Source organism: Panthera tigris, chromosome X (assembly GCF_018350195.1).
Source record: "Panthera tigris isolate Pti1 chromosome X, P.tigris_Pti1_mat1.1, whole genome shotgun sequence".
NCBI classification, from domain to species: domain Eukaryota; kingdom Metazoa; phylum Chordata; class Mammalia; order Carnivora; family Felidae; genus Panthera; species Panthera tigris.
Window position 1 is genome coordinate 27,593,016 of NC_056677.1, and position 26,621 is coordinate 27,619,636.

Below are 26,621 nucleotides of genomic sequence, written 5' to 3' on the forward strand. Positions count from 1 at the left end.
ATATCGATACAAACAACATCCAGATAAAGAGATGAACCATCACTCAGGACTCCAAAATCTGCTCCTGCCCTTGTTAATTACTACTCTTCAACAAAGGACACCGTATTTGACCTTTAACCTCCAAATGCCCATTTTTGAGTTTTACAAAAATGGACTCCCACAATATGGATTCTTGTGCCTCTGGATTCTTTTCTGCAGCATTATTTTTCATTACTTACTTTATGAAATATCACTGATAATAGAATTTGATTTTTCAAATGTCCTCACTCTGCTGTCCCCAATTTTTTACACTTTTTTTTTTGCTCTATAAATTCAGTATTATAAGAATCACTACTTTACTCTCATGTCCTCTTTACATCAGATCTAAAGCTCAGAATCACCTTGAACTTAACTACTTACATGTATGGGTGAGCCATCCCAAAGTATCTGACTAAATGGGATTCCATGGAGAAATACCGATTTTAAAAAGCCACTTACTTGATGTCAGATGAGAACTGTGTTGCTACACAATAATGCCATCTTATGGCTGTACAGCAATTTGTAGTCTAGAAACTGCTTTCGTTTTTATTATCTCATTTGAACTGTGCTATCCTCTTAGGTTTGGGGAGTAATTTCCTGAAAATGGGGCAAGTTCATTAATGGTATCAGAAAGAAAGTAAAGACAACAGAGTACCTGGCACTCCTTAAGTATTTGTTCAGAGAAAGAAAGGAATGTATCTCTCTAATACAAGGTGGATCTTTGGTTAATTATTTCTTTCTTTTCACATGTTTCCTGTAGATATATTTCATAAGTAGTGAGCATCCACCAAGAATTAGATGAAAACAGAATTTAGCAGCAATATTAATTTCCCATAAAGTTAAATGCTTATTTTATATATATATATCGTTTTCAAAGATATATATATATCTCCATATACATGGATAGGTATACAGATACATGAGATTCATGAGGTAAATATTTATTGTGTTTAGTATTCGTGTTTCCACAGGAAAAAAAAGTCACTTTCAGTATTTTGGAGATGTGAAACTTTACTGAGACACATGATGAAATTCTATTTGCCAGAAGAGAAGGTATGAAAGCAGGTCTCTTAGATAATGAGTGAGCAGTCACAAATCACTCTGGCTTTTAATTCTCTACTTGCCGTCACCTAAAAAATAATGTCTGTTTTACTTTAGGACATTTAATAAAGTTGAGTTCTGCCATTATAGCATTCATGAATTTGGGGATTAATGATGGTCTCAAAACCTTTGCCTAAGGAATGCAAAGAGTCTAATGCATTTTCCCATATTTGTAACTTATTGTGAGTGTAAACTACGCAAATCTATTAGAGCTAAACATTCTGGTGAAATGGAAATATGCAGATGTGCTATTTAATATGTGTTTGGGCAAGCCATTTAACATCTTTGTAATTTAGTCTCCCGGTAAAACAATGAAGCAGGACAGAATCACTAAGGGCGTTTCTAGCTGTAAAAATTTCTTTATTATTAATTATTAACTATCAACAATAGTTCGGATTATTGTCTAGCAAATGTTCACTCCTCTTCCCCTTCCACTGTAGGAAGAGACAATTTTGCCACTCTATTGATGTCAGGCTCGCTTTGGCCAAAGGAACGTGACTGGACTTAATGACAACATAGGCCACAAGTGCTCCACAACATCAGCATAAGCCTACAAGGGAGGTTAAATTTGGTCCATGCTCTGGCGATCTGTCAGGAGAAAAGCATGCCACCCTTCATTTTGGGTCCAGAAAAAGGTAGCTGACCTTAAACCAACACATATCCGGGAGCCTACCTCAGCTAACCCACGGCTTGAAACAGCTGCCCAGCTGGGCCCAGCCTAGTTCAGCCAAACCACGGGCAACTTAAACATACGTGGCCATGAGAATAAATGCTTGTTTTAAGTCACTGGGTTTTGAGGTGCTTGATACCACTATATTAGGGTAATAGTTGACTAATACACTATCATACAATATACCAATATAGCCCTTCTTACTGGCTCAAGGGTTAGCTTATTAAAAGATTCAGGACATTTTTGTTGAGACCCAACATGAATGCTGTACGGGAAATGTGTTTATTTATGAAAGTATAGCTTTTGATCTCTCCAAAGATTCAATAATCTACCCTTGTATGAGTCTTGGTGGGAGACATGACCTAACACTACAATGGAATCCAAACTCCAGCTATTTATTTTCCCTTACCCGTGGCAGTTAGAGCCTACTTATATGACCTAAGCTTGCTTTACAACAGGAGTTAGCAATTTAAAGCCTACCAGGAAAATCTGGTCAAGCAACTACCTTCGTTTTCATTTTAATGTTTTTAAATTATTTATTTATTTTGAGAGAGACAGAGAGAGTGTGAGCGGAGAGAGGGACAGAGAGAGAGAGAGAGAGAGAGAGAGAGAGAGAATCCCAAGCAGGCTCTGTGCACAGGGCCTGACACAGGGCTCAAACTCAGGAAAAGGTGAGATCATGACTTGAGTCAAAGTCAGATGCTTAAGGCACCAAGCCCCCCAGCACCCCTCAGCCACTTATCTTTGCAAATAAAGTTTTATTGGAACAAGCCATGCCTATTAAGTTATGTATCATCTGTGATTCCTTGCACCCAACAGCAGACTTGTGTAGTTGTAAAAGAGATTATAGGGCCTGCAAAGACTAAGATATTTGCTAATTGGCCCTTTAGAGAAAAAAAATCCATCCTCTGCTGTATCAGATGATTCTGTAAGAAACCTTAATTCTAAAGTTAATGACATGAAAAGAAGTAATAATTTAGATACTTTTTGGCAGGGATAGCCACAAGCAATATCCATTGGCAATGGTACCTCTGGTGCACCAGTGGACCATGGCTATGCCAGCAGTTTAGAATTCACATTCATCTAGTAACTTGATGCTAGATGTGTTTCTGGAAGCCTCTCCTGGTCTACCTTGTGAGTTTTAAACCTAGATTTCAGGTCCTTCCATCGATTCCATGAGCTACCTGATATGCTTCCAATAAATTAGATAATTCTAAGGTAACCAAAAGTCACTTTCTGTTAGTTGTGACTCAGAACCTTGAATGGCCCATACATCTTGCTTTATTCCAGATTCTGAGTAAGATGTCCCTATTCCACTCCCCAGGGATGCTATTCTAGTCATCTGGCATAGCTCATATTTATTAACCTATATTTTACTGCCTGTTTGTCCAATTTCTCTCCAGGAATGGAGAGTTCTTCAAGCAGGGACTAAATTTAGTAATCTCTATGTGGTGCTCAGGAAAATGGGAAAACTATAAGAATGAATTAGAAGGCATAAAGACTACCAAAGCCAAAATGCCATCATTTTTATCATCAAAATTGTCAAGCTTAATTGAGTCATTATCATGTATAAGCAACCCACTAAGCACTCTCCATGCAATGTGTCACTTAATCCTCATAAGAACTCTGTGGCTTAGAAAATATATTTATCCCATTTTATATAGAGAGGAATTGTAAATCAAACCAAGTAAAGGAACTAGCTCAAGGGCCCATGGCTAGCCAGCAGCAAGGGCTGGAATCCAAAACCGGTTGGATTCTAGAGCCTGTGCTCATAAGCAATGACTTAAAACAGTTTTACCTGAGACTAGACTAGAAGTCAAAAGAAAGTGAAGAGCTCCTGACCAATTCCCAGAAATGGCAAGTTAGAAATTAGGATACTAATTCCAGCCACTGGGTATAAGAAAAGAATGAGTCTAATAGGGTTAGAGGTACTCTATCCTTTGCCAGACATAGGAAAGACCCTAGGTTTCAGGTGAGATTTCAGTTTACCCACTTAGTGGATTGGCATTAGTGCTTCTGCTTCTTTGAAACTCCATTATGGTTGGAGGTAAAGTGAAAGGGAAACCTTTGTATGAGCCTGTGGGAAGGGAATACCTAGCTCAATGGCCAAATATGACATATATAATATGGGAGAGAAGCTTCAAAGAGCAGAACGTTTCACCTCTCTGCCTTAGTGCAAGAGTGGTCGGTGCCTACAAATCACAGTAGGCACTGGCTACTCCAGAACCTTCCATGGTTCGTAGGGGGTGGTGTTGCTGATCTGGATGGCTAGGAGAAAACAGAGAGAAAAGAACAGAGACAGGAACACCCCAAGAGTCGAATGAACACCCCTAAAAAGAGGGATGGCATTGACCTCACTGCAGTAGCTGGCAGAGGCTCATAATGACTCACAGTGGGATAAGGAGAAAAGGTGCACTGTGGTGGCATGCTAAGTTTGCCTTTTGCAAGTGTATACGCAGGGTCATTGAGTTTCTTTTTTTTACCAAGACTGGCTTCGGATTCCCTGGGATCAAATGTTTTCCAGTATTTTGAGATAAACTATTAGATGATCCAGGGAGAAATAGTGTCAGATTTCTGGGAGGAAGCTTGAATCCAGACACACTACACATCCACTTTAAACTCAGTATAGTTGACCACTGAATGGTGTGGGTCTTAGGGGTGCTGATGCCCTGGGCAATCAAAAATCCACATACAACTTTTGACTCCCCCAAAACTTAACCACTAACAGCCTAATGTCGTCAGAAAGCCTTACTGATAACAAGCACAATCTATTAACATGTATTTTATTTATGTATTATACACTGTATTCTTATAACAAAATAAGACTACAGAAAAGAAGATATTATTTAAAAAATCATAAGGAAGAGAAAGTACATTCATATTCCTATATTGTATTTATCAAAAAATTACCTATACAAAAAAACAACAAGTGGACCCTTTCAGGTCAAACCTGAATTGCTCAAGAGTCAAATGTACCATATTAGCCCTGAGAATATTGCACAAAATAAAATATGGCTCTTGTCTTTAAAGGAGCTTGTACGTAAAGAAAAAAAAAAGGTGGGGCACTTGGGTGGCTCAGTTGGTTAAGCCTCCAACTTCGGCTCATGTCACCATCTCATGGTTTGTGGGTTCGATCGAGCCCCTCATTGGTCCCTGTGCTGACAGCTCGGAGCATGGAGCCTGCTGCGGATTCTGCTTCTCCCTCTCTCTCTGCCCCATCCCTGCTTTCTCTCTGTCGCTCTCTAACTCTCAAAAATTAATAAATGTTAAAAAAAATAAAAAAAAAATAAAGAGCCTGTGTAGTAGGCAGAAAAGTAAACAAACTGATTGCTATGTTGTAAGTTCTAGGAGTAGGTCACTTCAGAGCAGGCACTCTGCGGGGGCAGCCACCAAGTCTGGCAATATTTGCAAAATCCGTAAATGGAATGTTGATTTGATATTACACTAAATGTTTAAAGAATATTTAAGTTCCTAGATTTTATAATCAACTCATAGGTGAGACCTGTAGGAGACAAAGGCCAGAGGGGACGCAAAATATTTGGGAATCTTCAAATCAATTTCATACTGCTGGAACAGAATTTGGAGATGTTGTAGGACAGGCAGGGATGGATAAGAAGGCTGAACAAAAAAACAAGGGTCATGTGAAGGCCTTAAATGTCCAATTAAGTGTCTGTACTTTATAGTAAGGAGAATGAGATTCCAGTACTGAAGCTCTTACACGTCAGAAAAACAATTCTGGATGAAAAATGACTGGGGATAAAATGGGAATGATTATTAGAAATAAGTGAGATTTCTGCTATAAGTACCAGTTTAGAAACCCACTGTAGTAAAAGAAGAACTAAAATAGAAGTAAGGATATTTCAAAATGGATAGGTAAGAGAGTCATTAGGGAGGTTCGAGATAATTATTAAACATGATTCTATTTTCTCTTAGAATAAAGAAGACTGTACTGAGACTACAAATCTTTAAAACTGTTTTAAATTTAAATCATTAGGACTCCATAACTTTTAACCTAAAATTTGAAAAGAAAACAATATATTACCTTCTTGTGGTGTGAGGCTAAAGAATGCATATGAACTTTTGAAAATTTGGTCAAAAGCTAGATATGTTAATTAAGGTAAACACTGAAAACATTTTAAATCAACTTCACAAATTCATCATAGCAAAAAGATTAGGGGGACTTCAACATGTTAGGACCACCTTCAAAATAGAAGCAATAAATGAGAATCAACTTTTCGCCGATAGCTTACATTTCAAACATATAAATCTAAATATCAGTATGTTGTAACTATATAGGACACAGATTTGACCAAAGATACACATTTTTGAGTGCACGTTTTTTTAAACCACTTCAATTAACCAACAAAACCTATTTTTAACATTGCGTGAAATTTTCAAAGGAAATAATGCTCCGACATAAGGTTAACCCCAGTAGAGAATAAGTGCTAGAATGAAGCTCATTAGTCTGTTCATCAGTATTTGTTCTCGCTCCACTTACCTTTTTCCAATGATAGTAATACTTCTCCCTTCTCTTCCTCCCTACCTTTCCATGGAAAACACTGGAAAGAACTCCAGAGTTCCCTGAAAATAAGTTTATAATTCAGGAAAATAAAAGCATTACCTACCCTTGTCGGTCCTTGTACATTTTGTTCACTCTTTCCCATTGGAAATCGAGCCGTGAGAGAGCTTCCTGCAGCTTTGCCCTTTCTGCAGGAGTGGCACTGTGCAAGGCTGCTGTCTTCTTATTGTGAATGATGTCAATCCGACCTGAGATTTGTTGCAGGCTGTCTTTTATGTTCTGCAATATAGAAAATTTGAAACACTTTCAGAAATGAATCAGCTGTCTATGTAAAGAGAAAAAAAAAGAAATTTATAAACCCCAGAAATAACAGTCTTGCGATTCTTTATTTTTAGTGCTTCAAGTTTTTATATAAATTGTAGACAGTTAACATATAGTGCAGTATTAGTTTCCAGAGTAGAATTTAGTGATTCATCACCTACCTATAACACCCAGTGCTCATCCCAACAAGAGTCCTCCTTAATGCCCATCACCCATCTAGCCCGTCCCCCCACCCACCTTCCCTCCAGCAAGTCTGTTTGTTCTCTACAGTTAAGAGTCTCTTATGGTTTGCCTCCCTCTTTTTTTCCCTTCTCCTATGTTCATCTGTTTTGTTTCTTAAATTCCACATAAGAGTGAAATCATACGGTATTTGTGTTTCTCTGACTGACTTATTTCGCTTAACATAATACGCTCTAGTTCCATCCACATTGTTGCAAATGGCAAGATTTCATTTCTTTTTTCTATGGCTGAGTAATATCCCATTGCATATATACCACATCTTCTGTATCCATTCATCAGTCTACAGGCACTTGGTCTCTTTCCATCATTTGGATACTGTTGATCAGTCTTGCAGTTCTTACTTACTGACTTTTTAAAATCATCCTACCTGAAGCCCAGTGATTTCAACAGGCTCAGATTGAGTAGGTAATTCACAGTTCTCATCTCAATACAATTGAATCACTCCCTTCATCTTAAAACTCTATCTTCATTTGGCTTCTGTAACCTGAACTCTGATGGTTTTTCTTCTACCTTCTTGTCCACTGCTTCTCAGTCTCCTTTACTGAATCTTTCTCTGACTGACCTCTTAATACTGGAGTGCTCTAGCTTCGTTGTGACATGTATTTCCTTCTCTATCTATACTCCTATTTGCTCACATGACTGTAAATACCTTCTATACAATGATGACTCCAAAACTTTTATTTCCAGCCCTGACCTCAACTTGGAAAAGAGAGTCACAAATCCAACTGTTTTCTTGGCATGTGGATGTCCCATGAACATCTCAAACTTAATGTAACCCCAGCCAAATTGTGAACTGCACCCCTTTATCCTTCTCTTTTAATGGTTTTCCCCATTTCAGTAAATGACATATCAATTAATTGTTATTCAGGTTGACAACCTTAGAGGTATCCTTGACCTTTTTTTTTTTTTTTTTTTTTAGTCTCCAGTATGCAAGTTGTTAGACAATCATGTGGACTCTACTTCCAGGACCTGTCCAGAATTGGACCCCTTCTCATTACCTCCCTTGTTATAGCTTTGAGCTAATCTATGATTGTATCTTATCTGGATTATTGCAATGGCTACCTAATGAACTTCCTGCTTCCAGTCTTGCTTCTCACCTAGTCAATTCTCCACACAAGAGCCGAAAAGATTTTTTCACAACATAAAGCAGATCGCATTTCTCCTCTGTTCAAAATCGTCTAATGCATCCTCATCAAACCCATCATCTTTACCATGGCCTACAAAGTTCTAAATTACTTGGTTGTATGTTGTCTACCTTCTAATCTTATCTTTTCTTAGTCTCTATTGAGTCTAGAACATTTCAGCCTCATTAACCTTTTTGTGTTCAAGTATGCCAAGCATTTTCTTGCTTCAAGGTTTCTTGGTGTTCAAGGTACTTGCTGTTCTCTCTGCCAAAAATACCCTTTCATTCTAGGACATTGATATGACTAGTTCCCTCCTTCTTTCTCAGCTACGAAGAGACTTCTTTACCACTCTATTTTACATAGCAGCCCTAATTACCGTGTATTCCCTGCATTCTTCATTTTTCTACATGCTATTTATGATTCACATTAAATTATATATCTACTGGTCTTTCTACACCACGAGACTAGACCCAATGAGTGCAGGGAATGTTATCTGTCTTGCTCTCTACTGGGATTCTGGAACTTAAACCAATGCCTAGCATATGGTAGGTATTCAACGTATTTTGTTGACTAAATGAATAAACAAACATATCCTATAAGTTAACTACAAAATTTTTATCTACATTACATTTGAGAGAAAAAAGTCACCAACCACAAGTTCATTATGTAATATACACCTTTAAAATACTGATTTTCAAAAAAAATTCTCAAAAATTATATATTTAGCTAGTCTTACTAAGTATGCAATTGGTTATTTGACTCATCTGAATTGTTATAGACAAGTCAATTGAGCAAACATTTATTGAGTTCTTCCATGTACAAGGATCAATATATATAAAGAAAAGGTAGGTAAAACATAGTTTCATTTGCTTTATTTTAAGAATTTTGAAATTGATGCTATTGTGGTAGTAAGGAAGGGTGTGGTCTGGAGAAGTGAAGGGAAAATAATAGTACAGAAGCACCAGCTAGATGACGGGAAAGAATTTCATGAGTAGTCTAAGTGGTACCAAATATTTTCTGGAAATTCAGAGGAGGAACAAATCCTACACCATATTTGCCCACACACTGAGGACTCATGAAAGAAGTATAATTTGGAGTGGACAAAGCTGAGTAGTTAAAGTAGGAAGGGCATTATGCTTGCTAGGCTACACACATACAAAGACAGGGAATATGAGCAGTCATACTTGACTGACTTTTTGCAAATGTAGAAGATTAGGAGAAGATGGGTCAGGAGGAAGAGGCAAGAGATGATTAGTAATGTGTTTAAAAACCTCTGAATGTAATTCAGTAGCCAGTGAGGAACAATGATTCATAAATAATTATGATGGAGAATTTCAAATACTCACAAAGCAGGAAAATAGTACAAATACTCCCCATGAACCTATTGTCCAGTTGCAGTTCTTATAAAGTCATGGACAACTTTGTTTCATGATACTCTCGCCCATTCACCTCCTCGACTGGATTATTTTGAAATGTATATAATATTTTATGTATAAATACTTAAGCATGTTTCCCAAGTATGTGAATTCTTATCAAGGAAAGTACACATACTACCATTATCACACACACAAAATTAAAAACAAAACCATTAATGTGACTGAACATCTGGTTGGTATTCATGTTTGAGTTGGATTGAGAAAGTTGTTTAGGAAGAAAAGTTGGCAGAACTCAGTGACTGTGAGTTGAGTGAAGAAGAGGAAAGACTCTAATTACCCCCAGGTTTCTGGCCTGGGCACCCAGAAGAATAGTGGTATCAATGAGTAAAAGGATTTCAGATGGATCAAGAGGTTGTGTGTGTGTGTGTGTGTGTGTGTGTGTGTGTGAGAGAGAGAGAGAGAGAGAAAGAAAGAGAGAGAGAGTGTGTGTGTGTGTGTGTGTAAGTGATATGTTCCATTTTACATGTGGTCACATTGAGAAGCCTTTGGGGCCTCAGACTGTAGATATCCCATAGGCAGCTGGCATCAGATTTTTTAGAAGAGAAATGAGATGGTGACTACTGTTGGGCCATACATCTTTTCCCATTTCTGCACAGTCTGGGCTTTCTGAGCAAAGAGCACTGGCATCTGGGTTAAAGGATGATTGAATAGCAAACATACCATGGTTTTTCAGACTAGTGCATTGCTTCAGGAAGATCTGGAAACATACCTTTTCCACATCCCTTTGTTTATGTTCCAACTTACAGTCTGAGAATAATACACCTAAACCCTTCCCTCTGTCTGGAGAGGATGTGTTGACCCCTTGGAGCAAAGGTCTCTGTTTCTGTCCCTCTTTCTGTCAGATATGCCGGCTGCTTTACCTAAGTTCTGATATCCATAAATTTAGGGGGTCTCTCCCATACTGCAACGCCTGCATGCACAGAGAAACACGTGGCCCTCACTGCATTGTCCCACAAGATTTCGGGCATGTGCACTGGTGCTAAGATGCTCTTGAGTAATTCATGATGTGCTCTCTATGTTTCTTGTCAGAAAAATTAAATAGGAATGTAAAAACTTAATAAGTATCAATAAAAGGAATATTTTTGTGTATTTTCACACAAAATTGGGGAGGATTTTAACAGTGTATGAGATGGAGACTCGGCCAGATAGGGTGGGGCTATTGCTGAACCTGCAGCTTCCCAGAAGGTACTCTCAAACAAACTGCACAGCTTACAAAGGGCATCAGGAGAGAGGTTATGGCAGATCTTAGAAAGTATTCCTGCCTCATTTTAAGACTTCATGACTGTGATGCATGAAGACCTGCCTTTGTGGAGGATGAAGCTATAGAAGCAAGTGAGAGCAGAGATAATACAAGTTGTAAGGGGTGAAAGTCACTGCTTATGCCAGGACTCTAAAAAAAGCAGCTGTGTTCCCAGGTAGAGACTGGGTAAGACACAATGGGTATGGGTGATGTGAATAAATTTCAGAGAGAGAGACAGAGAGGGAGGGAAGGAGGTTGTTTATAAAATTCCAAGGTGTTTTCTTTAAGTCCCTGTACACCTTATGATAGGGAGGCCTTAATTTGTTTGTTTTGTTGTTGTTGTTGTTGTTGTTGTTGTTGTTAAGCAACCCAATTTAATGTGGTCAGAATACTTACCCGACAGGTCAAGTATTACCATGTGAAGGAAGGAAAGGAGGCACACCAACACAGAAATAAATTGTGAGATTACTTGTCTAGAGGAATGCAGGTTAAAATTATGTTCAACCAGCATTAAATACAGAATTGCTAGCCACCGGAATCTAGTAGGTGTTATTTCATTGCACAAGAGACGGTCAGAGTGCTCAGAGAAGTTTGTTGGAATAAAAAAGTAAGAAGCAAGGTTGCCTAAGGATGAACCTTTGTGAAAAGGGAAGGTCCAGGAAGGAGATGAGTGTGCCCAAAGAGTAATTGTCATCAGACCTAGGAGGAAAGCCAGAAGAGTACAGTATTTCAAAACCAAGGGAAGGAAGTGTATCAGGAAGGATGGAGGGAGCTGCCAACAAGCCTAACACAGCTGGGAACAGGAGTGAAAAGGCAACTGGCTATTCAGGAAGTCATCGGTGATCTTCTCTGGAGCAATTTCACCATCTTCATAGTGTGAAACTATAAACCTGGATAGAGCAGACAGTCTTCCACTGTCACTGTCTTTCACTACAAAATTGAAAATAGCTTACTGTTACATTGTGGTTCACTTTATTTGACATACAACACTTTGCTATTGAGGTTAAGTTTACTACCCAAGCCTGAAAATGCAACACAAATTTCAAAAGAACAGAATGGATTCAGTGTATGTTAGCAGTGCCCTAGAAATTACTGCAATCAAACATTCGCCTTATATGCTTTCTTCTCTTTGATTCACGTGGTGAAATTCCATATCATCTTCTGACAGTTCTGAACCTGCAGCCTTGGGTAGAATAGTTAGGGCTATCCCAGGAGCGTGATTAGGTCAGGTGCCAGGAACGTGCACCAACAGGACTTCTTTGCTGTTTCTGTTAAGTCGACTGACCTGGGCATCCTGATCTCACTACCACTTGCTCTGGCTCAACTCCTGACGATGTAAATCGTGGACTCCATTTTAGTATGGCTGCCAGACCAAGGGCAACAATTCAGAACTCTGACAATTTCTCCATGTGACACCAAAAGCCAGGTGACTGGAAGGCTGATTACCTAAATTTATACTGGGGCGACCAGTCAGTGTAACCAGTTTGCCTTCACGTTGGAAGCCCACACAATTAAAATAAATAGCTGTGATCTCCAATGGGGATAAAATTTAAGAGAAGGGAAGGAGGATTTTCCCCAACAGAACAAAAGTCATCTACTTATGGCTTTGATGTGGGTTGTGTGTCTATGTGTGTGCATGTGCGCGCGTGCACACACACACACACACACACACACACACAAAACAGGTAAATATATTTTCTCTCTGAGGATCTGAGCTTGCCAAAGTTCCTGGTTTTAATCCAAATCTCTGGAGAGGCCCCAGTTCTCTAGAAAATGGTAGAATTGCTCAGAATCGAGTTATGAATGGTTTTAGCAATGCTGGGCAGCGTGTTGCAAAGGCAGGAAAACTTTCTATCTTAAATGAGAAAAGCAAAAAGCAAAAACTGGGGCAGGGGATGTCACACTCCCTGGATATCTAGATAATAGCTCCTTGGTGCATTCTCAGAGAATGCTGTCAAAATTGGCTGGAGTCCAGGAAATCCTTTTTTAAAGTCCCTACACATACTCCTGTCCCTGAGGCACTGCACACAGAAAAATGGTATATGCACCAAAGAAAATTCTGTAGCAGTTTCCACAGTTTAAAGTCAAAGATGAGATCTTTTATAGCTTTTTACTATTTTGGTTTGTCTAGAAATAAGTGATCTTTATAGTTTCTGACCCTCTAAAAATGAAACCATAGTCCCTGTAGTTGCTATGGTGATAGAAAAATCCTTAGGATCACTACAGAATATATTATTTTCATGTCTATCCCTGAATAGTTCCTTATCTTACCTGAAAATATGATGGCAAAATCATGAGGTACCCCCTGTTTAGTCAACATTTTCTCTTAATTCTGATATGTCCCTAGGAATTAACCTCCCTACCCTCCATCTAGATTCTGTCAGAGGTTTGTTAGTCACTCTTACTGCCAAAGGAAACTTTCATTTCCGGAAGGCACTTGTACATGAGTGCATAAGATTTAGGTCTTTGGTATTTTAAAATAGCATTCTTGCCGCTCTGCTTCATGGCATCAAGTCAAATAAGACCCTCATTTATACACTGCTAATAGGGAAAAATTAGACAGCGAAATAACTTTCTCAGCTGAGAGATGAGGTCTGGGTATGTAAAATAAGGAAAAAAAGAGAAGATTATGAACTATGATGCTGTAAGTCAGGCTTCCAGTTGAAAAGCTGGTGGTTTAAATAAGAGTTCCTTGAAAACACAGACACGATAAGATGAGCTTAAACTTTGACATAAATGATATTTAAAAACATGAACCTCCCTTTAGAGAAAATCAGGTTTTTTAAAAAAAAAATGTTAATGTTTATTTTTGAAAGAGAGAGAGTGGAGCGGTGGGGAGAGAGTGGGGGAGACAGAGAATCCAAAGCAGGCTCCACGCTGTCATTGCAAGGCCTTGATGTGGGGCTCAAACTCATGAACCATGAGATCATGACTTGAGCTGAAGTTGGACGCTCAATCTACTGAGCCACCCGGGCGCCCGAGAGAGAAGCAGTTTTTTAAAGGGGATTCATAACACAAACAATGTAAACCTAAAAGTACTTTGTTGATTCAAGTACCGGGTAATAGTGCCTTCAATGGGCTAAAAGGAGAAACTAGACACTACAGACCATTTATCTAGGGAACGAAACAAGGGACCTCTTTGCCAATTAATCAGGTTGAGATAAAGTTCTCAAGTAACTCTTCACAATGCTGTCTTCTCTATCATAAGGGACGGATTTCTGCTGTTCAGTTTTTCTTCCATTTAAGGTAAAGCAGCAACTACTCCCTTGCTGTCAGAATGTTTCATTACAGAGCATGGCTTTGCCCACCTAAATGGTAAGCCTATTTGTATGAATGTCAAAGGAGATACTGTGGAAATTGAACAGGGCTGGAGTAGGGGATGGTGGTATTTGATAAAGTGCATTTATTATAAATCACTTCTGATGAACATAAACTTTTAAGAAGTTACTGAAATTTTAATTTTGTGTCTTACGTATTTGTCTCAAAAATACCATTAAGAGTACCATTAAGAGTGCCAGTATGGTCTCTAATATTTAAAATACCATCACTTCCGTTGTATCTTTTCTGTAGTCAAGAAAATAAGTGGGCATCTCACATATACAAACAGAAAATTCAAGTCAGCACTTGCTTAAACTGTAGCACACAATTAAAAAATAAGGATGCTTATGATTTACAGGCATCTGTAATCCTATTTATACCAAGGAGTAACATCAAACACACCTCCATGAGCTTAAACCTCTTACCAAGGCAGGATTTTAAATATGTTGATTATAGGATGTGCAGGCAAACATTAATCTGAAATTTTGTCTTCTATTTGAAAGTTTGTAATAACATATGCAGACATTATTTATAAAATCTTTACTTCAAACTTTGCCAGGGTTCCCTTAGTAAAAATGTTCCAGCAAGTGGAAAAAAATCTGTATTAGAATTGAAATAATGCAGTTCCAGAGAAATAAACATATAAACTAAAATACAAGATAATATGAAAAATATGAAATTGATTATTTAGCATACTTTCCCCTGAAGGTGACTTGCACCCATATAATGACATTCTGGTTTGAAGTACACTGAACTTCATTATATATAAATATAAAAATAGATATTGATATAAATATAGATATATGAATGCTTCCAAGTGATTCCTTAGTCTTCATTTCTCAAAGTGACTCATGTGAGCAGCTGGTTATAAACACCTGTAATTCTTTTTTTTTCTTTTTTTACTGTATTTACTTCTTGAAGGAAAATTCGATTTATTGGTTCATCAACAGCTTCCTCACTGCCTCCTCTGCAGCATTCAGTACTGTTATGCATAATCCTCATCACATAGCCCTGGCGTCCCTAGTCGTACCTCATTTGGCTCTGCCTCAGCTTCCTCTCTATTTCTCTGTCTACCTCTGCCATCCTATTTCTTTTAGTCCACAGACACCTTGCTGTGGCCTTAAGCAGAGTCTGTCATTAAATGGCTGAGTCCCTACATCTGCCGGATGCCACCTCTGTTGGGCCCTATTAGCAATAGGTCTTTGATGCTATGTTGGCATCTTGCCTCTCCCGCTTTCTACCTCCGCCAATAAGATCCATTAGTGTCAAACTGATATTTAAGTCATGGGCGTGGGGCTGAGATTGTCCACAAAGGTGGGGTTAGAAGGAAAGAGGGCTGGGAAATGAACATAGGAAAAGATACATATTGTGAGCAAGTGTGGAAGAAGAGCTAAGAAATTACCCCTACGTTTCCCCATATGTACATCTCTAATCGAGATCGTCTTCTGAACTCTGACTTGTATCTATCCAACTGTCTCTTTGATATTCATGTGGATGTCTAATAAACATCTTACGCTTAACATATCACCACTAAACTTATACCAAATCTTTCCCCCAACCCGATCCTCCTGCAATCGCCCACAGTACGTAGTTTAACGGCAGCTCCGTTCTCCCAGTTGGTCGTGACAAAATTATTCGTGGTATCCTCGAATTCTCTCTCTCCCAGCCTACACGCAAGTGGCCACCAAATCCTATGAGCTCGACCTTTGGAATGTGTCCAGAATTTGGCCCTGCCACCGCTCTGATACACACCACCAGCTCTAGCGGGGATAATTCTGAATGTGGGTATAATAAGAGTGCTTTCTTCATAAGGTTGTTGTGATGACCATATGACTCACCATAAGCAAAGAATTTAAAACATGTCTTGGGACAAAATAAGTGAGTGGTAGCTATTAGTACTGTCCAAATTCCAATTACATCCAACTACAGATATTCAAGGGCTTTCTCCTTCATAAAACTATTCTGCTTCAGCTTTCTAAATTCTGAATTGCTTTCTCCTCCTCATGAATTCTGTTTCACATATTCCTTATACGGTATTTTGGCTATATTATGCCTTTCCTACCTCCGTTACTTCCTAACTTGTTTGCATAACTCTGATATGTGTATCCCATTAATGTCACAAATTACGAGAGTGCAGAGATCAAGTCTTATATTTCTCTTTTGGAGTGTTAAACCCAGTATTTGAGCATTAATAAGTATTTGTTGATTTGAAGGGAAAAGTGGAGCTGAAGCTCTGAATCTTAACTTGCTTATGAAAATCCAATTTGAATGGAATCACTGAACCTTAAGATTTTGTTACACTGTTCTTGAACCATGGCAGATACGCATTCAGGTCCCAGCAGATGTTGTGAGCTCTTCAGTTATTTCCCTGTTTATTCTATTTCACTTTTACTGGTTATTTCGCTATTAGAGTAAATAGAAGAATAACAGTCCATCTGCATTTCTGGCTAAGTTGCTCCATGGTTTCCTCAGATACCTCAGATACCTAACTCCTTCATTCAGAATTACCTCGGCCCATGTTTCTCACATGCCACAGAGCATCGACAAGAAAAGAAAAATGTAAAACCTTCACTTTACTGCCCCAAGTATTCCTCAAAGACAATGAATCTAGTCCACCAGCACCAGCTAAACTGGAAACAATTTCACAAGTCATTTTGCGATAGGTACATTTTGTGTTGAGTTGCGCACATTGTCTAAATCACTTTATTGAAAGTCTCGATAGAAAAATTGGCTCTTGCACATAGCAAAGCAGAGTTGTAAGGAAGCAAATGCTATTTCTCTTCAAAATTAGACATATGGCATTCTATGTTTCCATTTTTTTAGAACCAGGGCATGCTTTTATGTCTTGTGTAACTGAGTTGAGGAGGGGCAGGTAGGTTTTATGGAGAAAAATTCTAAGGCAATATAGCAACCGAGGGAAACCTAAAAGAAATGATTACCACTGAGGAATGGGATTTAAAACTGTGGACAGGATGTTTTTCTTTCCTCTATTCCCTTTACACTCTTTTTATCCAGTATACATATGCCATCATGAGCATATTATTATTTTGACAAAGAACTGAAAATCCAGTATGAGTAATCAATCAAGTTCATAGATAGCTACTATACAAGATATACTTAAGTCTGTAAGAATACAAATGACGTACTCTATTTTGGAAAAAAAACAGGAAACCTCTCTGGTAATATTTTACCTATTTTATACATGATTAATGTTGTTGATGTTGGGAGAACATGCATTCCATCGTAAGTGTTTTTGATGGGGGACAGAGAAAGCAAAACCATTGTCTCATATCATCGTTCTGAGATAAACCTAAACTAAAATTTAAGAATGACAAAACAAAACATGATACAGAAGGAGGATCCTAACATTCTACTTCCTATCTTTACCTTTGTGGAAGCCCCACAGATACCCCAAATGCTGAGAACATTCTTTACTCTTTTGTCTAAGGTGTGGCAAATTCAACTTGGGAATTGGGAGTAAATGGTGCCCATTAATTACATGTGGTTTACAAAAGAAACTTTTTAGTTCTTTTCCTTGAATGTTAAACGATATGCGTTAGGATTTAGAAATAAGTAGACTTGGAGAAAAGTCACTGAATTAGAATGAACTATACACAATTGCCAATATTTGAACATTTTGATCTACATAATGTCACTTCATAAGGCTCAACTGAAAGCTATTATAGTATTAATGTGGTCATGATTACCGACGTAAGCAGGAAAATGAATACAGAGTCGCTTTTCTAAATGGCAAAAGGAAAAAAAAAATAAGTAATAAAGATAAATCTCGGAACTCCAAGAAAGAGAAGCTTCAATGCTTTAAAACAGTTTAAATCAAGTTCTTTTTTTTTTCATAGTTCTGTAATCTGAACAAAGAATTGTAAATTACTGAAAAAGAGTTGGGAAAAAATGAATTCAACAAATTTCACTGGAAAACAAAACTCAAAACAAAACAACAAAACAAACTGAAAAAACAGCATCTTATTCTTGGTAAAAGCCATAGCGCAGAGAAACTTGGAATGATCTAGAGTTTTCACAACCTCAAGAGAAGTACAGAACAAAGAATTATTTTTTAGTACCTGAAATTAATTGAAGAATGGAAAAGTTTGCCCCCACATAAGTAATACTTAGCGTTGGAAATATAGTAAAAGAAAATGAGCATAAATAAGATTCTCTAAAAGAAGTTTTTGTCAAAAACAAGTTTTTTTAGACTCCGTGCATTCTCGTTGACTTTAAACTTTTTTTTTTTTTAAACTTTAGGCTATTTGCCAAATCTGGAAACAGCTTTATGTATATTTTATGCTGTTGTCAACATGTTATTTAAAGTATTTTACACATAAATATGCAATTGTATAAGGTTTACTGCTTTTTAAAAGACCAGTTTTAAAAGATTATTTCCATAAAAATTTAATTTATAATGATTTTTAAGATTTTGGGTATTTGATGAAGTAGACGGGTTTTACAAATCGTGACATTTATATAATTACACATTTTTACAAGAATTTTTTCACATAATCCTACATGCTTTCACTTTATCTTCACAAGTGTACAGCTGAAAAGGCTGAGACAGGTATTATCATTAATTTCAGTTCAAAGTTAAGAAAACTGAGACTTACATGATTTGCTCAAGGACACAAGAGTCAGATGTGGGATCTAAATCTAAGTCTTTTCTGTTCCAATTCAGTGTTTTACCATATAATGCAAGCTCAGTGTACGCAAAATATTACTAACATTTTAATTACATGTGGATTTCCTGCCACATACATAAGTGATTGGCCTAAAATTCAGTATGTCCAAACCCAGATAGCATAAATGTCTCCATGCTAGTCTATGTGCACAGATTGTTAGAAGTCACCTATGTCTGGATGATTTAAATCAATGACCAAGAATACAATATAAAAGAGGCTAATTTTGTTTCTCCTCTTAGGCTTGGTACTGCTAGATTAACTTAACAATGCTCTGTCATCTTAGATCACGGAGTCCCTATCTGGATTTACAAGACTGTCGTTCATTCATCCAACAGATTCACACTGAGTGTCTATTAACTGCTTGGTACTGTTCTAGGACTTGTAGATCCAGTGGTGAACAACAAAAGATACTGTGTTTTCTGCCTGGTGGTTGTGCATGTGATGTTTGCTGGTCACCACAGGGAACAGGTCAGAAGGAGCAGATAGCTCATTTGCAAACCATTGCAGGCGGTGAAAACTGTATCTTTTGCTCTTGCTGACTCACTATCACCATTTTAATAAATGCAGCGCTGCAGTTAAATGGATATATTTACACTTAAGTGCATGTCGCGTGTGTCTTCAGATTTATAAAACCCTGCACTACTGTTTTCACATTTGGGGTAGCTGAAAATAATAGCTTTAAGCAGTATGAGCTAACAAAAATGCCTTGAGACCCTATGTAACTTGGTTAATAGAAGAGCACACAACTTTGATTTCTAAGGAAAAAAAAAAAAAGATTAGAGAAACCCATTAGTGGCTGTTGTGACAGCAGTCATTGGGGAGTAGATCTATCTGAAAATTGAAAAAGAGCAAACGGCGCACCAAAGACTCAAACTCCAGTTCATTTTCACTCTCTGGAATTTGTCTTCATCTGACAGATGAAGGCAAGACCCTAAATAAATCTAATTCTTATCCTCTGTATGTCCCGTCCAGCTACCAGGCTCTACATTAATGACATATCAAATTGGGAAGAGTGTTCAATCAAAAGGCATTAAAGTACTTATTAATGAGATTTTTCTGAGCTTCTAAAGAAGAATCTTAAAGTTATTTTTAGTGGCTCTATGGTTAGTTATCCTTTTGCTTTTTCTGCACGGTTTATGGTCCACATGTGAACAGCACTTCATAAATACAACAACGGATTTTGTCCGAAACATTCTCCATAGGAGGATGCATGGTCCTTGCAGAACTAACAAATCAGCAATTATATATCACACATCGGAAGATGGCATGTGACTTGGTCAAAGAAGAGAATTGGTCATGAACAGAAGGGAAACCTCCCCAGAACTGAATTTCGACCTCCAAACTTCCTCCAGCCTCATGAATTGTATGTTTTAATGGGGAAAGTTCTGACTTCTTGAATTTATAGGATGGGGATGATCCAAATAGTCTTGCTGAGAGAAATTAAGCAGGAGTGGTTCTCAAAGTGCATTTTAGCAAAGATGGGAGTACACTACAGCTAGGGAGCCAAAGTAGGACAATGGTTGGGCCTGATGAAATAATGGCAGGCAGAAGAGAATGGATTATCTCCTGTAAAAGAGAGACATGTGTACAATATAAAAGAAAACTGTACTAAAATCACAAGCAAATATGAGCTGACCATGGTTACGATGCGGTAAATATCTATAATCTCTTCACTAGAAGAGGAATGAAAAATTAAGTACTGACAAAATGACTGAAGTACGATTTAAATCACAGTGACTAGATTAATATTTGTAAAGTAATTCACAAATATAAATAGCAAATTGAACAAATAAATCCCCAATGATAAAAACAGTTGAAGAAAGGAATTATATTTATAGCCGAATGAATGTGTTAGCTGAAAAACTTGATTTTCCTCAGAGAAATCACTAAATGATTACATTATTCAAAATGTTATATGTAGTCCAAAAGATCAGTTTTTACAATGTGGTAATACATTTAATTTAAGTAGAATTCAAAAAGCATTTAGAATCAAATTTTGCTTTGACATTTTATACGCTCCATGATTACTTAATTTAGAATAATTGCAAACTCCTCTTGTTGGAATATTATTAAATCGGTGAAAAAAATCTAACGCTCTATGTAGTATGCCCCTGCGCTACATTCTTTTATTTGCCTTCAGCTCTTTGGTTCAGATTTGTACGTGAGGTATCTCCTTCTATTATTTAATTCCCTTAATACCAGGCTAAAAGAGTTTGCACATGGTACTAGTTTTTTCCTCATTCAAATGACCGGCATCATTAAGCGTGTGCTTAGATGTGATGAAATAGATTCCAATGGAGAAAGATCCTGATCAGGGAGATAAGATCTCATTGCCAGGGCTTTTGCCCCTGCTTCAAGGCAAGATGAGGACAGAAGGCATAAATATCGGGGAGAAGAAATCTTACATCCCTCAAGGAATCCTCTGCCAAAGTCACAGGACACCTAAATTCTGCTGAGCCCCAAATCTGCTGAGAATAGGTCTTTATACATCCATGCTCAAGTCTCTGTGTGGATTGAGAAATAAATCTGTTGCCCCCACTTCGAAAACATTACCAGGGTTAAATTTAAAAAAAATAAAAAAAATAAGGGGCGCCTGGGTGGCGCAGTCGGTTAAGCGTCCGACTTCAGCCAGGTCACGATCTCGCGGTCCGTGAGTTCGAGCCCCGCGTCAGGCTCTGGGCTGATGGCTCGGAGCCTGGAGCCTGTTTCCGATTCTGTGTCTCCCTCTCTCTCTGCCCCTCCCCCGTTCATGCTCTGTCTCTCTCTGTCCCAAAAATAAATAAAAAACGTTGAAAAAAAAATTAAAAAAAAAAAAAAAAAAAAAAAAAGAAAACATTACCAGGGTCTGGGAATCTCTCGCAACCACCCTAGCCCAGACCACCAGCATCTCTTCTCCAATTGCTCTCCTTGGTTTTACTCTTGATCCCTTTTAGGTCTACTTAAAGCACAAACCAGATCATGTCATTCATCTCCTCAAAAGTCTACAACGTCTCCTCTCTCAGTCCGAGCAAAAGGTAGTCTTTACAACGGCACCCGAGGCCCTTCACAATCTGTACCACCCACAGGCCCTTTGATCTGGGGTCCTACTACCCTCCTCTGACTTATTCTGCTTCAGCCACACTGGCGACCCTGCTGTACAGTGATCAAGTTAGGGACGCTCCCAACATGTGGGCCTCTGCCCTGACTATCCGCTCTGCCCACACAGCAAGGCTGAGCACTACGATGGCTCCCTTAGTCTCTTCAAATCTTTGTGCAAGTGTCCTTTCCACCCTACTTAAAATTGCAATCCCACCTCTTTCCATTTCACCTACTCCTACCCCCTTGGTAATTTTATATCCCTTATCCAATTCTGTGGGGTTTTTTTAATAACAAGTATCATCTTTAAATATACAATATTTACTTATTTATTACTTCTGTGTTTGCCTACATGCTGTCTCCCACTGCTATGGTAAAAACGGCGGGGTCCATTGATTTGGTTCACCATTTTTTAAGCACTTAGAGTGATGCCAGGTACATGATAAGAGCTTAATAAATACGTTTGAATGCAAAAATCCTCACTCCTTAGATTAGCAGCTTGTCCTAACAATTTCCCTTAGGTCTCAAGGGCCTCACATAAAAGCTGAACCAGTCAAAGAAGACTGAGCGACTTTGCTTTACAGCCTTTGGCTCGTTAAGCTCACAACAAGCTCTTCTAAGTGCTGCTGAGGTTTAACAATAGCTGTGTCTACTTGGATCCTCTCTAAACTGTGCATTAGGCCCAAGTGCCATGTCAACATCTGGGAGCTTTTTTCACATGTCCACACTTCTTGTCACTCTCTTGCCTACCAAAACCACAAACAATTTCTATTCACCTCAACCAGAGCATGTGTACTATCATCAGCTTAGAAGAAAGAAGTGAGATGATTCATGTCTGACTTCTTTCTTTCCTTCCCTTTCCTTTTCTCTTCTTCCCTCCCCCCCCCTTTGCCTCCTCCCTTCCTTCCTTTTATGGAATCTTGTTAAACCTTCATGGATTCATAGACAATGAGAACTCAGGACATTTTTCCTACAAACTGGGCATGACAGACCTCCATATTCTACTGTGTTTTGTCCAAATTCATGTTTGGTATGCTCAACAGAAAACCCGAGAAAAAAACCTCGTGAGGTAGTATGGTACAGTGGTTAACAGCTCAGACCCTGGAGCTGCGTTGCTTGCGTTCAAATCTGTGCTCCATCAATATGAGCTGTGCCAACTTTATCAAGTTACTCTCTATTTCTTTAGTTTTTTTTCATCTTCAAATGCGGAAAATAATTTTACATATTTCATAGATTTGTAGTGAGGATTAAATTAGTTAATATAGGTAGATTATTAACAGTGCCTGACCAGTGGATAAAAACTAATTCTTATTATAGCAAAAGATTAAACCCCATTGTCACCCTTATTCTAATCCATGCTCCTATTTTTGTCCTCAAAGCTTACTTTATTAATGCCAAGGTCTAATTAAGCAACTTAAGGGGCTCCTTAGTGGGGAAGTAGCACAGTCATCAACCTGAATGGAGTATTTTCCAAGATTTCTGTTAGTAAATGCTGACTAAACAGTGTATATGCTATTATTTCTTTCAAAATTATCGAAGGTTGGATGCCCTAGAAGCAGATTCTAAGACTTGAACATATAGGCACATGATTTACTTGGGAATGATCCCAGGAAGCCCTGGTAAGGCAGTCAGAGAGGAAAGGTGAGAAAACCAGTTAACGACTGTAATATGAGGAAGATTTCTACTGTGCACAGTGGGTCTCAGTCTTTATCCGTAGAAAACTACCTGTCACTGGTTGAGGTTTGTTGGGAGATGGTGGGGAGGCAGAGCCTTAACTCCCTGACACTTACGAGTTTGGACGACTAGAGAGAGCTCTGGGCAGAGTCCCAGGCACCTGCAGGTGGCAGCTGCCAGTCACAGTACAAGGAACCCTGAGTGTGGAGCAGGTATGGGTGAGGCCCCAAGAATACTGGAGATGCCAATACAACTGAAGTTTTCAGTAAAGTCAGGTATATGACAGCATTAGGATAAATCCTTTCCATTTGGGCCCCTTAAATAAATCATTTCTGCTGTCACGAGATGTTAAATATTTAAAACTCTCAGGGATCAAACTTTTGGAAACTTAAAAAGTTCTATGTTTATGCTTTATTATCATTTGTGTTGTCGTAAGAACAACTCAGTAACAGGCTTAATATGATATCTAGCCTCTTACTGTTACCTATAGGCTCAATGTCGTACAGCAGATCTCTAGAACTGATTCCATTTGTACTTGATACCCACTGAACAGCAACTCCCCATTTCTCCCTGCCCTCGATCCCTGGCACTCAGAGTTCTACCCTCTTCTATGCTCACACTTTCATAAAAGGCATGTTGAAGCAGGCTTTCATGACTTAACGTAGTAATTATAGTTGAGCAAATTGTATTAAGACAGTTCACAGTGTTTCTTAAAAATAAAGTATAAGCCATTCCTCATAGTGATTGAGACTTTCAAAACTTTAAATTCTTTCAAAACTCTTGTACTATCATTTGTGCAATGGTTATAAATTTTTATATACAAACAAACACAGTCAATTGATTCACAATGCGAGTATTGGCTTTGATATAAGAATAAATATGTTTTATGTATTTCTCATTCATTGCTAGTTATGCCTTAGCTCATGTGTTAGCTATTAAATGCAGGTTTCCATATGTAAACAGGTATTTATCTGCTTTGTTTTTGTCAAAATGATTAGGTGGCTTTCTAATTCAATAACTCTATGGAAATTATATGGGCTATATTAGCAGTATTATGTTCAGAAAGTAATTATTTTAACTTATTACACATTACTTGTGTTGTATTGTACTTTCAAGAATATGTATGTTAAACCACAACAATGCCTACTACAGTTCTGTAATTTGATTCATGCAAATCTGTCAGGAATAAAGTCAACCACAATTTAATTTCAAACCTTCCCAACCAGCAGCTGTACAATTTATATGCTACTTTTCTATTTTTACTACTGGATAATGACAATGATGAATGCCTTTAAGAGGAAATACATATTCATTGAAAAGACTGAGATCAAAACTATCCTCTTCAAAAGGCCCACAGAGGTAGGAAGCCCATTTCCCTGCTTCAGGAGATTTGTTGGTGGTGAGCTGGAATTATGCCCAAAAATGCATCTCATGAGGATTCAATAATCCGGTTAAATTAAACCTGCCATAATACCTCTTTACAAACCACAGTAATCAATACCATCACAATTGGCAATAGCTAGAATACTCTTAAATACATCTGGAAGAACAAATGATTAGCTGAGCATAGCCAGGGGCCCATCATTCTGAGTGTGCCAGGTTAAGAGGTATGGAGACAAAGATATTCAATGGGCAACTTAATAAGTTTAGGGTCACTGCTCTCCTGACCCATATGTCCACGAACATGGAATGAAATGAATATTACCTCATTAGCAGTAATTTACATGTTGAATGACAATGATGAACTTATAAACTGTGCTGTCATGTGAAATTAGTGAATGTGAATAATGACAGGAATGCTGGCATGTATCCTTTATCAACTGATTGGGTTTCTTTTCTTCACTGTATCCATCAGCGATCTGACTTTTATTTCAAAAATACTAAGAAAGAACACCATACTGAAATGGATGGAATAGTTCCAGAGATCCATGCATTTCTTATTTTATTTTAGCATGTAATTTTATAGCTTACTTGATACAACATAAGATAGGAAATTCAAGTGACTCAAGATACCGCAGCTCCGATTTCCAAAACAAACAAACAGCTTTATCTATTTGTATACCTATGCAGACAAATGTGTGATATGGAATGAGTTCTCAAAAAATCATTTAGAGTATAAGACACTTTGGCTAATAGGTGCTGCTGAGAGTGAACTTATCTTCTGTCTACAATCTCCCACTATTTGCATTGAAAAATACCAAGCTATACTATTTCATTCTGAGTGTAAAATGTATGATCAGAAAAATTGTCTTGAGACCCACATTATTATGTACATTTTCTTGATGCTGCGTTCATTTAGGTTCAGACACTTCCCTCTATAATTCAAAGGCTATTCCCTCATCATGTTTTGCCTTCATTTCGGATTCAGAAATTTGCAGTTGGTGGTTTGAAAAAAACAAAAACAAAAACAAAGACAAAACTGGATTTGGTTGGTAGCCTTTGGCTGGTAATTTTAGAGAAAATATTTCATTGCTTTCTATTTGATTAGACTCCATATATTACAGTACTGATACTGGAACTAATTCTAAATTGTATATATATATTAAGTTAAAACTATAGGCCACAGATATAATTTATTCTTTTGTATTTTTTAATAGATAAAATTTAAAATCTCCTCTAATTCCCTCTTTTATGGGAGGAGAAAGGAATGTATTAGGTGCGAATATACTGTTCCCCTATCAAAGCTTATTTTGGGGTGAGTCCTTTCTGCCCTAAATCGATGTGAAACTATTATTTTTTGTTTCTTCCCTCTTTTAGAAAGGCTCTCAACATTAAATATTATAAAATTCCTCTTCTATGTTTCTCTCTCTACCCCGGATTTCTACAACTAAGCATCCCGTGGAGTGTGCTGGTAATTCAACAGGGGAGTCAAAATGCCTTCAGTGCGTACATTTAGGTCAACTGTTTTCTTCCTGCAAATGATCAAGATGAGTATCTTGTAAAATTTAACAAAAATGCTTTGCTTTTACCTTCAGAGACTCCTCTTGTTTAAAGAGATCTTCGAAATCTTTAGCACGGAGGTCAGGAGCATTAAGAAGTTGTTCCACTTCTGACAGGGCTTGTGAGACGTGAGTGATCTCAGTCAGGTAAGTAGAAGGCACATAAGAAATTTCCAAAGGCATGTCTTCAGTCATCACCATCATCGATTCTTCATGGACTGTGTGCTGGTATAGATATACAAAAGAAGAATTCTTTTA

General features: G+C 37.9%; 1 protein-coding gene across 1 annotated transcript in view; it reads right to left on the reverse strand.

Moving 5' to 3' along the window:
• The window catches only part of DMD (dystrophin), a 1,614,661-nt gene that overhangs the window by 1,111,976 nt on the left and 476,064 nt on the right, over nucleotides 1-26,621 (reverse strand). Inside the window, exons 38-39 of the mRNA XM_042974140.1 lie at nucleotides 26,394-26,588; nucleotides 6,415-6,587 (exon numbers count right to left, since the gene is read on the reverse strand). Of these exons, the coding sequence (XP_042830074.1) occupies nucleotides 6,415-6,587; nucleotides 26,394-26,588 (368 nt within the window). The remainder of the gene's footprint in view (nucleotides 1-6,414; nucleotides 6,588-26,393; nucleotides 26,589-26,621) is intronic.